The sequence below is a fragment of the Orussus abietinus genome, unplaced genomic scaffold (assembly GCF_000612105.2).
Source record: "Orussus abietinus isolate OABI.00-Male unplaced genomic scaffold, Oabi_2.0 scaffold110, whole genome shotgun sequence".
Lineage (NCBI taxonomy): Eukaryota > Metazoa > Arthropoda > Insecta > Hymenoptera > Orussidae > Orussus > Orussus abietinus.
Window position 1 is genome coordinate 154,939 of NW_019394263.1, and position 14,497 is coordinate 169,435.

General features: G+C 50.1%; 1 protein-coding gene across 1 annotated transcript in view; it reads left to right on the forward strand.

Moving 5' to 3' along the window:
- Positions 1-9,077: 9,077 nt before the first annotated feature.
- LOC105697235 (hemicentin-1) overlaps positions 9,078-14,497 on the forward strand; it is a 115,701-nt gene continuing 110,281 nt past the window's right edge. Inside the window, exon 1 of the mRNA XM_012420369.1 lies at positions 9,078-9,214. Coding sequence (XP_012275792.1) covers positions 9,094-9,214 — 121 coding nt within the window. The 5' untranslated portion in view covers positions 9,078-9,093. The remainder of the gene's footprint in view (positions 9,215-14,497) is intronic.

A 14,497-nucleotide genomic window follows, 5' to 3' on the forward strand; every position in this document is an offset into this window, starting at 1 on the left:
ACCGTGTATAAAATGCAACCTGCATTAAACGTCGAGTTTAAATGTCCTCCATTTGTAATGACGCTCTCCATTTGACGAGCCACTAGGTGCTTTGTGACTGTTATAAACAATCCCTCCCGGGGATAGGATATTGCGTTGTCGCGGTACACGGTACGATTGCCAATGAAAATTGGACGTTTTATGGTCGAAGGAGAAAAAAAGATATGTTTACGTGGTGAAAAACGAAAAATCGAAATACTCCCACAGATCGAGTTTCATAAAGGATACACCCGGCTTGCACATTATTATTCGCCATGCGAAATGAACGGACCGATATCGACACACCCGGCAATTTTTGGCCAATAAAATTCCTCGAATGATTTTCCGGGATGGAGACATGCCTATAGAAAAAGTTGGTCCTTTGTCCTGCCTCCATCTTATTGCTCGCGAAAAATAATCACGATATGTAGATCGAGCATTTGGAAATTTTATTCATTTATTTATTTATTTATTTATTTATTTATATTAAAATGTTCCCATACAACCCTTGGTAATTATGCATGAAAGAGTGATGCATGATAAGGAATTCTCTTAATTTCGTCTTTGATTTTTATGTCTCTAAGCACTGAACAGTGGACTACGTGATGATAAACAAAATGTAAGAAAGAGTGTGAGGTCTGAATTTAAAGAAAGCGATGGATGTAACATTGGAGGTCCATGAAATCTTAAAATAGTCAATGCAGGATAAAATTAAAAAAAAAAATTAAACTAAAATAGATTAAATTAAATTGAATTAAATTGAAATAAATTGAATTAAATTGGACACACGTGTACACGTGTCCCGAAGCGGTGAGAATGAAAGAGAGAGGAAAGAATGGAGGCTGGGGAGACGAAGGTGCCGGATTTGTTCCCGTTTCTCTGAGTTACTCCGAAATGGCGGACCCGGGACTGCGGCATATGCAAAATGAAGACGATCAGGACCTTTCGTCGGAGGTTTATCCCCGATGGGAGCTTCCTGGGACTGCCGGAGTGTGGACCTTTCGGGAAGCCTTCGGGCGCGTCGCGTGCTCCTATAAGAGCCGGCTCTAAAAGTGCCTCCTCGATTATTCCCGCTCGCCGAGCACTTAAGGCAAATTAAGTATCTTGCCCGGTATCCCCGGGGGTGTTACTCGCCCTCGACGAAAAAGCTCTACCGTCGTCCCGGACGCGGGAGGTATATATGCGCATCCGAGCGATCGATCCGAGAATTTGCATCTACTTAATCGGAATCCTTCCCTAGACCGTCGCGGCCTGCTTAATTCTTGGAAACGAGCTTTCACGCTGTGGTGGCGACGGCGACGGCGATGGCGACGAGGGTGTTGACAGGGATGACGAAGAGAAGAACGACGAGAATAACGAAGAGGATAGCTACGATGATTACGACTACGACGACGACGACGACAATGATGACGACGATAATGACGATGACAACGACCATAAGAGCCCAAGAGTTTCCCTCGACCCGCGGAAAACCGCCCACCCTGAATGTCGGATCTTTAGGAGTGGCCATTAGTACCTACCGGAGGAATCCGAAAGTGCGGAGTAACGAGATGAGATCTCTCCACTTCTTTTTCCTTTTGATTTTTATTTTTCGGACGGAAGTTTAAGGGCGCTAATTGTACAGGAGAGCTTTCCCGTCGAGTACGTGAATGCCTTACTCGGGGTTCCGGGTGGGATGACCGTAGGAGATGGGATTCACGGATTGTAATTTATGGTTTGTGGCTAGCAATGAATTTTACTTGTGCTGGGGTAGACCTGGGGTGATTTTTCATGGATTCTAAAATTTTACTCGCGGTTCGGATTTAGCGGGATTTTCCATGTGGCGGAAAGTTTCAATCGCGGCGGTCCAGACCTATGGCGAGATTTTCCGCGTAATGAACAATTTTATTCGTAGAAGGGTTAACTTGGCGCGATTTTCCATGTAACGAGGGATTTTGCTAGCAGCAGCCGAGATCTGGCGGAATTTTTCAAGCGAGGAAAAATTTTACTAAGAACACGGTGGACCTAGCAGGATTTTCAATGGGGTGAAAAATTTTACGAGGCTGGACCTGGATGCGATTTTCCAGGTAACGAAAAATTTCATTCGTGGCTTTCCACATCTATGGCAGGATTTTCCGCGTAAAGAACAATTTTATTCGTAGATGTGTTAACTTGGCGCGATTCTCCAAGCGAGGAAAAATTGTATTAAGAGCTGGCCAGACCAAACGCGATTTTCCATGGAATGAGAAATTTTACTAGGAGCAGACCAAACCAGGGCACGATTTTCCGGGCAACGAAAAATTCAATTTGTGGCAGTCCAGACCAAGGGGGCGCTTTTCCGCGTAATGAATAATTTTATTCCGTGAAGTGTTAACTTGGCCCGATTTTCCAAGAGAGGAGAAATTTTACTAAGAGCAGGCCAGACTTGCCCCGAGTTTCTATGGGATTAAAGATATTAACTAGGAAAACGCGCGATTTTCCAGAGAACTAAAAATTTGACTCTTATCATTCCAGACTCGAGTCGTCGAATTGTGCGCGGAATGCGCCCTCCCGGGAATTAGATAGAATTCCTCGAGAAATTCTTTCCCCGGAATTCGCGGCCCTCAAGTCCGGGGAGCAAACTCGGGGAAAAGTTTGGGATCTCACGCGAGTTTCCTTTCGGATCCACCTTAAAACCTCGTCGAGAGATGGACGAGACGTTTCCGGTCACGTGCCGGCGACACCGCTCTCCGGAAAAAGGAAATGCGGAAAACTTTGCTCCTTGTTTGTCGCCTTTGCACCTTCACTTAGAGACCGTTCCCTTATTCCATGGCTCGCATCTGTCCCTTTGGAAAATCGAACGAAGAAAGGAGAAAAACAAAATGGAAAGTCGCACCCCTCCTTTAATTTTCCGCCGATAAGGCGCGAAAAGCCCATAAAATTAATTACTTCCGGAAAGGGGTTGGTCATCCCCACCAGGGGTGGGATCGAAGGGTTCCCTAAATTCTCGAAATCAACGCAGAGATTTAAATTCCATTGACGTCGTATTAACCCTTTCAGTACCGGACAACGATATATCGTCGTTTCACAAATGCTAACGACATCGGCCAGTAGTAAAAGGGTTAAAGTTACGCCAATAGTGCGGGCTCAGAGCGACGTTAAAATTAACGCCGTTTAAATGCCGCTTCAAGGAGGGGTGCCTTAAAGCGAGTGGAATTTTTCCAAAGGGACGTTTTGACTCCGAAATCCCAATTTGTTCTTCCTCGGGGAAAGAGCCCGGGAAATTTTCGGTCCACCCGCCGCCCTCTGTGGGTGCCTCTGAGGGGGAAATTCGAAAATGGGGGAAGCCGCTTTCTCGTTTAAAGCTAAACGCGGCCATGAGAACGGAGCTTTACGATAATCCTTTTTGCGCGGCCAAGCCATTTTCCCCGATAATGCGCCACCACTCGGGGAGCACGGGCTTCTTCTTTTGCATCCTGTCCCGGCCTCTCTTGGAACCTCTTTACGCGTCCCTCCCTTTTATTCTCTGTGTCCCTGCCTTCCCCCCTTTCGACGTAATTATTATACTCTGGGGGGTTATTAGTCATCGGGTCCCCTAGAAGAGTCGTGCGACGTGAACGTGATATGGACCTATCTTCATGAGTGCCGGACTTGCGTTAAATGGTGGCCTAATCGAATCGCAATTGACCCGACGCTTTCGGTGCTACACTGAGAAGAAAATATTCCACTGAACCGAGGAAATGTTTTGTTAACTCAAAGGATAATTACTTGACTCGAGTTAACTCGAATATATTGTACACTACGGTTCTCCGGAATTATGGCAATTTATTTCGGTTCGTCCGACCGAAATAATTGTTCTTTGAACTAACGAGATACTCCTTTGTTTCTGATACTATTCGACGGAATATTTTTCTTGTTCCGTGAATTCTCTCCTCCTCGATGTAAATACTTTCGGGCCCGGTTTTCAAATTTCGCCTCATTAACCTGGAGGGCAGATGTACTTCCATGAGTACCTTGAAATGCAGGTTGCAATGTTTCGCCGGATCGGTGCCGGTACGTGCCGGTGTCGGTACGTGCCGTGTCGTGTCGGACCGTGCAACGCGTTCTCACCAATCCCGGCAAGTGTCGTCGAACTACGGGCACTCCGTATTCGGAAAAATTTCATTTTTTTTTCTTCATTCCCCTACGTCGTTTCGATTCAATTCGCCTTCCACGGCCATGTCGAGAGAGGCTGAGTACGGCCACGAGTGCGTTTCTCCGAGTTCTTTTTGTTTCCGTTTTTTGTTTTTCTTTTTTTCTCCCGCCCACCCCTTTTCGAAAGCTCAAACGCCGGGCGCGCGTTCGCCGATTAATCAGCCGGGGCTTGCGCGAGAGCCCTGGCACGTCGGCACGCGGAATTGCCCCCCGCCGACAAATTAAAAGGGTGCTTTAAGCTCCGGGAATTTTGATTCACGACCGCCGCCTGGCGAAGGGGCGCAAACCTGTAGACTAAACGAAGGGGTGCTCCGAAGTTCTGCCACCTTTCCCCAATCGAGATTTCGTCTCGCGAAACCCAGCCATCGAGATTTCATGCGCGAAAGTCCGCGATCGAGATTTAATGCGCGAAATTCCGCAATCGGGATTTCATGCGCGAAATTTCGCGATTCAGACTTTACACGCGAAATTCGGCGATGATCATTTCACGCGCGAAATTCGGCGATCATGATTTCATGCGCGAAATTCTGCGATCGAGATTTCATGCGCGAAATTCCGCGGCCATGATTTCATGCGCGAAATTTCGCGATTGAGACTTTACACGCGAAATTCGGTAATCGAGATTTCATGCACGAAATTCCGCGATCGAGACTTTACACGCGAAGTTCGGTGATCGAGATTTCATACGCGAAATTCGGCAATCAGGATCTCATGCACGAAATTCCGCGATCGAGACTTCACACGCAAAATTCGGTGATCGAGATTTCATACGCGAAATTCTGCAATCATGATTTCATGCACGGAATTCCGCTATCGAGACTTCACAGGCAAAATTCAGTGATCGAGATTTCATGCGCGAAATGCGGTGATCAAGATCTTATGCGAACTCGAAACGGCGATTTTTTTCGGAAGTATTACGCGTCATGAAAAAAAAAAAAAAGATTAATCCAGCATATCATCCCGGAGATAACTTCAATTCGAGCCAGTGATTTTTTTACCAGAACGTTTTCGAGAGGTCGCGTGGCCGACGTCGACGATAACGTCGAATTTTCTCGCGACTTCGGCGTGCCTCCAACACGTGGGTGGAAAAACAGTCGGGGGGGGGGGGCTACACGTAACTCCCACAAATGACCGATGGAGAGAAGTGTGCATCGCGGGGGTGAGAGCGGGGTACTCGCTGAAAATTTTCGCGGTGCGGCGCTTTTGAAGCTCTCAAAAAGAGCTCACTCACCCTATGGCGAACAAGCGAGGGGGNGATGGCGGAACGTTTCATTACTACCGGATGGAAAAATTGCCTCGAGAACAAAATCCAGAGTATACAGAGGATGCTTTGATCCGTAAACATCAACAGAGAGAAATATACACGCGCATAGACACATACATGTATACATATGTACATATATATAGGGAGAGAGAAGGAAAGAGAGAGAGTAACATATCCCCCGGGCGTAAAAATATGCGCCGTTTAATAAATTCTTGAATCGGGGGAGGAGGGGGGTGCGGTCGCCGTTAAAAACCATACGTCGACGCGGAACGTTCCATTTCCGGTGGGGAAGTTTGTCGGTTGCTTGGAGAACGTAGCGATTCCGACGCACGAGAATTGCATCCTCCCCCTCTTCCCTCCCCCTATCGACGCTAATTATCGGAGTTACGCGAGGAGGATACTGTGAGTTCCGCGAGATTATGTCACGCGTCCCTCCACGGGGCTGTGCGTCGCCGATGGTACCGCGTATAATTCCGTTACGGAATTATGAAATATGTATGTGCCAGTGTGTATGTATATATATGTCACAATCATCTCTCGTGTATTGGACTATTGCAAAACAAAAATATATCAAGGGGCTAATCACTCAGGAAAGCATGGATTTTAATGCTCGAAGTCGCGCGGAAGTAAGCTGGCAATCGGTATCAGAAATCGTTGGATATCACCGAAATTTCACAATTGTCAAACGGGCTCGAGCGCCACGTGTTACCAAATCGCATTGTTCTTTATCGTATGAAGTCAAAGGCAATCGGTCTCTTAAAGAAGGACATCGAGTTCATCGATTTCCGAGGGAATAGCCCCACGAAATATGTATATGTGTACACAGTTAAACGTGTATATAGACATTTTGTTTTCAGTAGTCCATTGTGCCAGGTGGAATGGAAGAGGAAAAGGTAGAGAGGGAGAGAGAGAGAGAGAGGGTCGTTTCTTGAGCGACACATCCAGGCACGGTCCTTGGAGGGACCCTGCCCCCATTCCCTCGGGAATCCCGCGAGTCCCTCTGGAACTCGCGATTTCCGCTCACGTAGGGAATACCACCTATACACCGAGAAATCCGGCCTCGCGGTATCTCGCGAAAAGCTCGCCGCGAGTATCGCGAGGGGAGATGGGGGAGAGGATGGGGGGGGGGTTGAGGTTGGAAAAGTCATCTCCAAGGAGCTTTTCCGGGGGTTCCCGGGGCTCTCCCGGAAGTTGCGCGATCGCGTCGCCCGGGATTGGCGGGCGTCGTCGCGGAAATTCGTAAGCTCTCTCTCTCTCACTTGCGGGGGGGGGGGAAANAATCGGAATATAAGAGCCCCCCCCGGGGGGCCGGGGGTGGCGCTGGGGGCGGCGGCTTTCGCCGCGCTTCCCAGGAGTCCTTGATTCCGGGCGGACAGCCGCGACTTCCGGCGCTCTCCCTGTAGCTCTCTCTCTCTCTTCTCCCTCGAAACTCGGGATTATTTAGAAGAGGGACTTCCGGCCGATTTCCCCGAGGCGGAGTTTCCGGAAGAAGGGACGGTTTTAGGGGGCCGGGACCCGCGAGCTGCACCTCGGGCACCATGCCCGTGGAGGTTTCTAGGTTTCCTCGTTAGGGTTGGCAGGACTGGTTAAGGGTGAATTTTTTTTAGGGGGAGGAGGGGAGGTGGTTCGGTCAAAGGCGGCATTTTTGGTGGGGGTTGGAAGGAAGGCTTAAGAGAGAATTTTAGCTTTTCGAGGAAGAGGGCCGAAAGAATCGACTAGATTTTAAGGGAATTTTTTTGAAGGGGTGAAGGGCAGAATGTTCGATCAGGTCTGCTTTTCTCGTTGTGTAGGTTAGGATCGTTTAAGCGCGATTTCTCTGAGATGTAAGAAGAGGAAGAGAAGGTCCTATCCGATCCTCTTCTCTCGTTAAGTTTAGGTTAGGATTGTTTCAAGATGAATTTTTCTCGGGGAAAATTAGGATGAAACAACAGAGCTACAGAAGTAAATATAACGCCGTAGGGTGCGAACCGAGCTCGTAGCGGGAGAATCTTCGCGGATTCTCTCTATGTTCCTTCCTATCGGCTAATCGCAGCTACCGGTTCCGCACTTCCGCTTTTGGATCCGCTCGCAAAGGGGTCGCGGCTGAGGGCGAAGACGGGAAGAGGACTCGGTGCGTTTTGCGAGGGGGAAAGTAGAGCCGGATGAAGGGGGCGGTTTTACCTCGAGTCTTCGATTAACTTCTCGAGTTAGTCGAGAGAGAGAGAGAGAAACAGAGAGAGAGAGAGAGAGATAGATATAGAAGGAGGCAAAGAGAGGGAGAGAGCCGAGCACCCGTCGGTTAACCGACCGAACGGAATTGGATTTGCCGTCGTGGTAATTCGCAATAATTCGATTCTCGCGCCTCTAACCGCGTTACAATTAATCCCACCGACATTCCCCTCTCGACGACGAGGGGCGCCGATCTATGGGGGGGCCCAAGATGCCCCCCAAGCGGGGGAGGGGCGCCGCCATCCCTCGACCAGGTCCGATTTCAAAGTCTCGGCTTCCTGCATCCCCATAAAATAATGATAAAAAGTAAAATCATCCAGTAGAAGTGCATACATTAGCCGCAATGGCCAGCTCGCAACATGTCGGCGTATGTTCGAGCATTACACAACAATGGAAATCGATGCCACCTCTCGACCAGGTCCGATATCGAAATGTGCTCAGAAAAGGAGAAAGGAGATGTATACTACACATTAAACCAAAGAAACGTTCCTTTGTACGGTGCCAAAGAAGTACTTTGTTAATTCAAAGGATAATTATTTCACTCGAATGAACTCGAATAAATTGGACGCAAGGTTTCTTCGTAATGGCGACGATTTAATTGTGTCGATTTCAGATTAAATAATTGTTTCCCGAATTAACGGAATATTTTCATTCGTATTAATTCAATGAAATATTTCCTCGGGTTAATGAATTCTAGTTTCTCGGGGTAGGAAGAGTCACGAAGGAGCTTTATATCGTAACTTTCCTGGTTGTCCGTCGAGACCGATCCTGGGGACACCGGAGAGTGAATAATCACGATTGATTAACGTTAACCCCCCCTCGTCGTCATTCGGAGGGAATAATTGCGTAATTCTTACCGAATTAATCATCCCGGCGATTTAAACCGATGCCGCTAATCGAGTCGGCGTTCGCATAAAAATTGCCGATCGCCAGGGGGTTGGGTGAAGCGGAGGCTAATTGTAAGAGAAGAGGGGGAGGAAACGCAGCGTTTCGTCCGCCTCGGCGCATCTAACGCGGCCTCCGGTCTCCGTAATCGCGGGAATTTCACGAGTCGTTTAGACTTTTTTCCCCGCGGATTCTGCGTAGCCTTTGAAATCCTCGATAATCCAGTTAAACCTCGAACTCTCTGGGACGTTTCCGAATTGCAGGGAAAAAGTGTCGAGGGGTCGAGTCGGCCGCCGGTTAATCCGATCGCCGGTCCCCCTTTGAGTCCGACGAAGAGGGAGCGAGGCGCCTCCTGCGGGAGGGAGCGAGAGGGAGATACTCCTCCGAGCGGCCTCCACTGGATGACCGCTGGTCGCGACTGTCGACGCATCAGGGCATGATCCACGACGTGAGCTGCGGAATGATCGCCGGAACCATCCAGGACGTCGTCCAGGACGTGGTCCAGGATGTGAGGAGGGGCTGGTAGATGAGGAACTCTCCGTCGCGGCCACAGGTGATCGCCAGCGATGCGCGCCCTCCGGCACACCTGGGCCCTCGCCCTCGCGTGCTTCGAGGTCTCCTGCCTCGTCAGGGCCGAGTCCAAGAAGAGCGCCGACCACGAGCGTGCCGATCTACACGACCGAGCAGGTGAGTTACCCCCTTGGGGCACCTTATTACACTCCGGGTAACAACTCGATCGATGCGCGGAAAAAGAAAGAGAAGAACTTCGTTTGACTAATGAGATCGTCCGATCGATTGGCTCGTTTCGGTCGCGATGGTTTCGATCAACTAAAATGTTTTGGTCAGGTTGTTTATGTTATATTTTATGTTAAGTATTTTAGCTAACGTAGTTCCCAACATATCCGCTTGGCGGCGAGTGCCTATGGAGACGCTCGCACAAGTGGTGAATGTTCATTAGTGTCAGGTGTGACGGATTAAACGAGTTTATATCTTGAGAAAAGATATCATTTAACCAGAGAAATGTTTATCCGACTGGTACCGAAGAAATATTTCGGTAAATTCAAAAGGGTAATGATTCGACTGATATGAACTCCACTAAGTCGGATGCAACGTTTCTTCGGAATCATGACAATTTTCTTGGACTTTATCTCAGTTAAATGATTATCCTTTGAATCAACGAGATATATTACTTCGGTACTATTTTCCGTGTTTCGGTGAATTTTTCTTTTTCCTCCCAGGGTAGCGTTATTTAACCACGATTAGGAAGGTAGGACGCGGGGGAAGATCCTCGTAGCAGCAAGGTGGTAGCTCGTAATCGTCATGGCTGGCGGTCGGGAAACTATCGACTTCGAGTTTATTGACGGGACGTCTCTCGGCGGAGCTACGAGGAAACTCGCTTCTCCGAGTAGCTATCCGGGGGAGCGGAAAGCGAGTCCCGCTTCGGCGGAAAAATTTGTTTCAATGGAAACGGCCTTACCCACTTTTCGCCCCCTTCGAGGCGACGCGCGAGACTTACCACCCGGATGGGAATCAAGAGGCTCCGAGGATGGGTGGAACGCTATCGGTTTACCTCGAATCCCGGGGAAATTGTCCGCGACTCGTGTCTTCTCCAGGAGTCACTTAGAAAATTTGCGGGATTCCATTCGGACTTGATCCGTCGCAATTCTGTCGGAGATCTCTCCGATAAGCGGACATTATTTTGACCTATTGATTTTTGCTTTTCATTCGACGTAAGAAATGGAAACCAGCGAAATGTGCGTGGCCTGCTGTCGGTTTACTTCGAAAATTTTGAAAATTTCGACAATTTCCCACGACTCAGGTGATTTGGAAAATTACCGTGAATTTGGCGCGACTCTTACAAACCTCGCGGAATTTCCTGCCAACCGGTGGGATTCCGGTTGACTTATTAATTTCTCCCTTTTCTTCGTTTTAATCCCCGAGCTGCGGGAAAAAGGCGGAAATTATAAGAATACGTTCCCCGTCGGCGGGTCTAAAGTTGTCCGTCGACGTTTCCGTCCTCGTAGTCCGGGGCTGAAACTCCCCCTGGAAGGAAAGTTGCCCGGAAAAGGAAAGTTCCCTCCCCGGATCGGGGGAATATTGTTTCGAACGAGGTTCTTTTTCGTTTCCGCGGCAATTAAGACCGCCGAAACGCGGTTATGCGAGCGCCCGGCGAATCTCTACGACTTCCGCGACAGCCTTAACGAGTCTGAACTAATTAGACATCCCGGTAGCCAGCGCGATGCATAATTAGTGCGCGCGCGCACGTCTCCTCCTGCCCCCCCCTGGTAAATGAGAAATTAATTAATAATTACGATATGGAAATTAGCGAGCCGACGTTTCGAGAGGCTTGCCGACGTAACCGTGTAAACGAACTCTTTTTTCCCTCGAGCGACTACCCCAGCAATGACGGACTTACCATACAAATTGGATGCCCCATGAAAAGCCACCCTTGATGTATAATTGCACGTATTGCGAGCGGGGCGGCATTTAAATTGAGTCGTTGCCCGAGTATTGTCGGCTTACATTGACTCGTCTCGATTTTGAGCGGAGACGATCATGGTCGCGGAAACGCAAGGTAACACTGGGGAAGGCGAAAAGTCCCCAGAAGGCTGCCAACTGCTTGGGGATGCTCGATCGGGGGGTGACCTCGGAGTTGGCAGCCCTTGTTCCGATGGACCCGAGTGTATCTCCACCCCGGGCCACCCTTCCGTGTCGACGGTGCCAGTAGCGAAAGAGGATTCTCCCGAAATCGCTTTACCTCGAGGGTTAACAGTCGGGCTAACGATAAGCCGGTTGAGCGAAAACCAACCCCCTCTTTCGACGGGACCATGGTGGAAGCCACCCCCTGGTGAGATTAACCGGGCGATTAAAGTTGATCTCGTTGCGGCTCGCCCACCTTCCTCTCTTCCTTACGAGAGTCTGATTAACCCCTGGGCTGTCCATCCCCGATCGGCCGGGGCTTTAAACCACCCCTACAACAGGGGAGAGGGGGATGTTTTATCGAGTTTGAAGCTCCAAGATCGCTGGAGGGGCGATTTTAATTCCGCAATTCGAGATACAACGCCAGAAGCGGAGGAGCAGGGGCGAGACGTTACGGGGGTGGTTTTTTTCCCCGAGGGGAGGGGAGGTAACCTCGAGTCGTGGCATCGAATAAATGCAAGGGGTGGAACTCTCGGAGTCTATTAATTAATATCTGAGAAGAGGGGCAACGAAGGAGGGAACTCCGCGATTGAAGTGTACAAGGGGTTCTTTGTGAAAAATTAAAAATGGACGGCGCAAAGTGCCGCGCCCGATAACAAAGGGGGTTGTTGGGTTATGCGAGGGAAGGGGGATGCTTGCGATGTAACAGGGTTTCAAGGGACGGGGTCAGGGGGAAAAATTCACCCCCCTTCGCTAAACCCTCCGCGTTCGATTTCAGTTCGTTGGGGGTGGCGTGTCGCACCCCATAGGGCGTGTTTCGGTAGTAACTCGCGCCAACAAACACCCACCCTCCGTCAAACGGAATTAACCATTGAATCGAGGTTAACTTCGTTGACGAATCAAGGGCTATTCTTGGGCCGACCGAAGGAACGCCACCCCTCGGTGTCTCGAGGGTAGCTTCCGGGAATCGCGACACCCCTGGTTGTAGAAAAGGGGTGCAAATCGGATTTTAATGCCGGTACGTTCCTCAGGGTCGAGGAAGGCAAAAAATTCATCCACGGGGCGGGATGCGCGGATTAACTGCGACTCCGTCGGGGGTGGGACATCCCCCCTGATAAACGTATGGTCCCTTAATCGCCAGCGGTCGCCGGGAGGAAAAGTGCGGATGAATAATGGGGGAGAAGTATACCCTGGGGTCCGCGGCGAGGGAAGAAAATGGGAAATTGGGGTGGGAGGGGGATAAAAATTCGCCGCGTTTTTCACGCCCTCGTTATTAACCGACCGACAATAATAGGCTGCCCGCGGCCATTTCCGGCCGAATTGATAAGTTGCCCCCCTACTCCCCGGACATTTTTCGACGGGGTTTCTTTCGAGCCATTTTGCTTGCCGGTGAACTTTTAACAGCGAGGGCGAGATCATCTCACCCTCGGGATGTGTACCTCCCCTGGGAGGAACTACCCCCCTACGTGGTGGATCATGTAATAAGCACCACTAAATTCTATCCAGCCCTTCCGCTGAAACAATTCATCTTAATCAGCGGGTAAATTTAATCTCAACGTCCCTGGCGCCCGACTTTGGAAGAATTACTTGGACGCGCGTCGACGATGCGTACTCTTTTATGGGAGTCTATTCGAAAGCGAAGAAAAAGAAAAAAAAAATCCGCATGAACTCGAGAACAGGAGCCCATGTCGGAATTGTTACGTCAACTACGGACACGAGGTCCACTCGGAAACGTTCATCGGTGACGAAACAAAACCCCCAACGGCAAACAGTGAGTGTCTGCACGCGATCCGGAAAAAAGCTCTCCTCCGGCTAGCGATTCTTGCTGACCCGGCTCGTTATTTGCCGAGCCGGTGAAACGACGGCGGCGGCCATTCTTCCCCACTCGGTCGGGGCCGAAAACTTCTCCTGCACGTGAAGTCCCTCGCTAGACCTGCGCGCGTGCATTGTTCCCTAATTAACGTCAAATTATCGCGCAAGGCGACGAAACGAGGGAGCGGCGCCGCGTTTCACGGTTGCGGCGTCTTTTCACTCTGCCCGCGAGTCGGGGAAAAAAATCGGACAACCCCTGTCCGGGGTGGCTTTCACCCCTGGGTGGTTGCCAACGGAGGGCCGTCATTTTCGCGGTCCACCCTCCCCTCCCCGACGAGGGGGAGCACGAGTGGTCTGGACGCGCTCGGACGTCTCCAACCCCCACCGGGCCGAGCACCCTTGCTAGACACGACCCTTCCCCGACACGACGATCAACCCCCTCCCCCGTAACGAGTGTTTAAACTAAGCCCGTTAACCCGAGGGGTTGCGCCCGGAAATCAGGGAACCCCTAATGCACCCCATTGCGCCCCCTCCGAGGGGGTGGAGGTATCCTCGCGGTGCTGCATTGTGTGGAGGGCGGTGAAGAGGCCGCGGGAAATATCGCGGGAAACGAGATCCCCCCCTTTGACTCAGTGTGGTGGAGTGGTTGTCTGAACAGGTGTGCCAAGGTAGGGGGGGGAGATCGCATAGAGGGGTGCTGTAAGTTCGCAATTTTGTCCCCATTTTCTGGCACGCTGATTGCGGACGTCTAATGACCAATGTCACCGAACCTCGAGCAGCGTTGCTCGAATTGTACCCCACTTTACCACTATATCGGTGGGAGTGGAGTGCAATTCCACCCTAACAGGTGTGTCGAGGCAGAAGGAGGTGTATCGCCTGGAGGGGTTGTCGAAATTATCAAATTTTCTCTCCTCTTTATCGGTACGCCGATCTCGGCTCAGATGTTCATCATTGTTTCAAATCAAATGTTCCTCATTGTAGATTAGACGCAAGAGAGTACTACAGCGATACGAAGATAGGGGGGGAGGCAGCTTAGGAATTAATTCGCAATAAGCGTTTTAAGTGTATTTACCTAACTGTTACCGTCGACATGTACTTAGACCATCGGGGGGAGGGTTAGTATTTGCCCGAGAGCGTCGCGGAGACGTCTCAAATATTTGATATTTCCCAGTGCAAATAATAACTTCGCCGGAGCGCCCAGAAATCGAAGAAGCTTCGCCGCGACTCGGCGACCTCGTTTTCGAGGAGTTTAGCACGCGATTCGGGTAGAACCCCCCCGCTTTCCTTCTTCGTCCCGTCTTTTGGAAACGAACGCGTAACTCCCCCCTCCCCTCCTGATTCCGGTAAATAAATTACACACCGCAGGGTAAATCCTCTCCCCGACAACTTTGCTACTTGCGTCAAGACGAGACTTTATCAATAATCGTCTTGAATCATCGACCCGCCTCCTTCCCCTCGTCCAATAGGAGAGGATGCAATAGAATGGGATAAATTTAATTACCCAGCTCCACATGATCA